Raw genomic sequence first — 2,636 nt, 5'->3', positions numbered from 1 at the left:
AAAAAAAAAAAAAAGGCAGCTAATCCTGCATTTGATTTATGGCTCCCACAGTCTTACCAGGGCCTATTTGAGCTGTTGGTGCTGCAGGTTCAATTTGAGGGATGTGCCACGGCTTCCTTTGAAATAAACCTGTTTTGCTCACCTTTTCATATCATGCAAGGGAAAGGAGGCTAGTAGAATATCGCCAGTTGTGCTCTTGCTGGAAAATGGACCGTGATGGAAAGGGCTCTGCATGGTTTAGCAGGTTTTTAGCAGTGCTGTTACAACTGCAGGTGAACTGAATAGCACGTGTGTAATGTTGTAGCAACTGTGTTATGTTTCATGCATAATACCTCCAACGGGTGTCTTGTCTTTGTGACTTCTGGCTTTCTGCATGGCCTGGCCATACCTTTACTACTTTGAGCCACACTGCAAGTGGGAAGTGAGGAAGAAGAGAACTAGAAATGGCCTCCACACTCTTGTCCTTGAAAACTTTGCAGAAATCTGTGAAGGCCAGTGGCATGTTGATCTAGCAGTCCAATGTAAAGTTCTAATTAGTGTAACCTCTTAAAGGACATGGACTTGATTAGCAGTGACTTGGATGTGTTTTTAAAGTTGTGCCAAATCTTGACTAGTTATAACATTATACTATGTTATCACAGCTGTGTGAGATGGAGAACCATTATACTGTGTCATCAGATCCTCTCCCCCCTCCTGCAGCTCCCCCACCTTCTCTTCCTTTATCTTTCTCCTCATCTTCTACCTCATCTGGGTCTAAAAAACAGAAGAGGACCCCCCTGTATCAGAGATCTGTAAGTCAGGGTAGCAGTCTATGCACCTGTGTGTTTCAGAAGCATGGGGGATCTTGGCAACTGTCTGTCTTGAACACCATGTTCTCACTTTCTAACTCTTCTAATACCAAATGCTTTCAACAAGTAAAAGAATCCAGTTCCTGCTAAGCCAATTGGAAAGCTTAGGGGTATTTATTTCAGAGATGTTATCACTCAAGCATTACTATTCCCCACTCTTCTCAGCTGCCATGTGTGCAACTGCCTCTTATGCCCTATGCACTCTCAGGGCAGTGTGTCATTGACTTGGAGGCAAATCTGAAGGAGGGTAGGAAAGTAGCACCTTGTGGTTCCCATCATCACCCACTGCAAACTTCTTCCAAAAGAGAACAACAGATCTGTAACGTGCTTCCAAGTAATGTCTTTTTGGGAAGCTGCAAATGTGGACCTTTTGGGGTTGTGAATTGTCCCTTCTCTTGTGGCACCATGCAGAGCACTATTGTGATTTCTTAGAGAGCAGCACTCGGCTGTTCCAAGTGTGTGGCTGTTGCCCTGGATTTAATGTTAATTCTGCTTAACAGTGTATATACTTGTTTGAGCATCCGCAGCCAGTTGTGTTGTGCCCCTCAAGTTCAGTAACATCACTCTGGTTGGTATCCAGTGTGATATGAATGGTTTCTAACAGCGTACTTTAGTGAATTAAAATGACTTTCTTTTGCTGTATACACGCTTGCTCTTCTTAAGCTGTTCCAAAACCTTCCAGCTCTAGTAAATGTGAAGTTAACTAATTGTGAATTCTTCTGCTTGAAGTTATAACACGCTAGAATATAGATACCTGATAACACAAAGGAAAGCCTTGGTCCGTGTCCTAAATAGATGCATTGGGAACTGCAGTGCCTGAAAACATTCATTGTAGTGTTCAAAATGCATGTCGAGCGCAACTTGTCCTGAGTGTGCTATTTGGAGAAATCAGTATTACAGTTCTTGTAACACATTTTCAGGCTGTTTGTAAGCACTAACTTGTAAGCAGAGTTAGTTTAAAAAAATATAATGTATTTTCATTTTAAAGTTGCAAAACCTGGATGTTGGAACCTTTGCAATAAATTTTCTGTTAACATTTTATAAACCTAAGCAAGCAGTATTTGAAGAGTGCTGGTTAACCCTTTATTTTTAGAAGGAAGTGCATGTAAGATGTCTTGGGGAAGAAATGTTAAAGAGTGGTTGGATTAATTTTTACTAACTTAAATCAAGCTCTTTTAGAGAGTTCCCAGCTCCTGCATGTCACTGGATATCTAGATGTTTAATGTGTGTGTTGTTTATACAACATTTTAGCTAAACCTGGATTCTTAAAAGGCCGCTTTACGTCCGCTTAAAACGTAAGCCTGGAGACGAGTTCAGCATGGAAATAATATTAATACTGTTAAGGCTTAATTTTTTTTTAACAGTTGTATTACCTTAACTGGTGAAAGCAGATTAAATTTAAGAAGGATGGGTAATTCTCTGTTAACGCTGACAAATGTAAAAGAGTAAGTGGGGAATACTTTTATAGAGGGCACTGCATAGAGCATTTATCAAGCAACCTGATGTTTTTGGGTATTTTTAAAATAAAACTTGTTTGTCTTAAGTCAAAGATTTAGTTTTATGTCATCAATACAGCCTATTTTTGTTAAATCTATTGGTTTTCCAAATCTGAAGTTACTGTCTCAAAGCTAAATAAACCATTTTAGAGGGATTTTTTTTCCCCCTGTTCTGAAGAACTGGCAGAAAATCCTATATACTTGTTGCCACATGTCTAACATACAAGCTGTTTGTGTCAGATTTTACCATATTTACTTTTACACCTCATATTCCCCCCCCCCCCCCCCCCCC

The 2,636-nt window shown here is 40.0% G+C and overlaps 1 protein-coding gene across 6 annotated transcripts in view; it reads left to right on the top strand.

Annotated features, from left to right (window-relative positions):
* Positions 1 to 2,636, top strand: part of CSDE1 (cold shock domain containing E1) — a 26,232-nt gene that overhangs the window by 6,354 nt on the left and 17,242 nt on the right. For 2 of the 6 annotated variants that reach the window (XM_019514113.1, XM_019514111.1), the window contains exon 1: positions 100 to 791. The exons of the other annotated variants lie outside the window; for them this stretch is intronic. In XM_019514113.1, coding sequence (XP_019369658.1) covers positions 630 to 791 — 162 coding nt within the window. In that variant the 5' untranslated portion in view covers positions 100 to 629. Of the gene's footprint in view, positions 1 to 99; positions 792 to 2,636 lie in introns of those variants that run through there. 6 annotated transcript variants of the gene reach the window in all.

This window comes from Gavialis gangeticus, unplaced genomic scaffold (genome assembly GCF_001723915.1).
Source record: "Gavialis gangeticus isolate Ggan-Ray unplaced genomic scaffold, GavGan_comp1, whole genome shotgun sequence".
NCBI lineage: Eukaryota > Metazoa > Chordata > Crocodylia > Gavialidae > Gavialis > Gavialis gangeticus.
The sequence above is the reverse complement of the archived record's forward strand: the minus strand, read 5'-3'. Positions and strand labels throughout refer to the sequence as shown.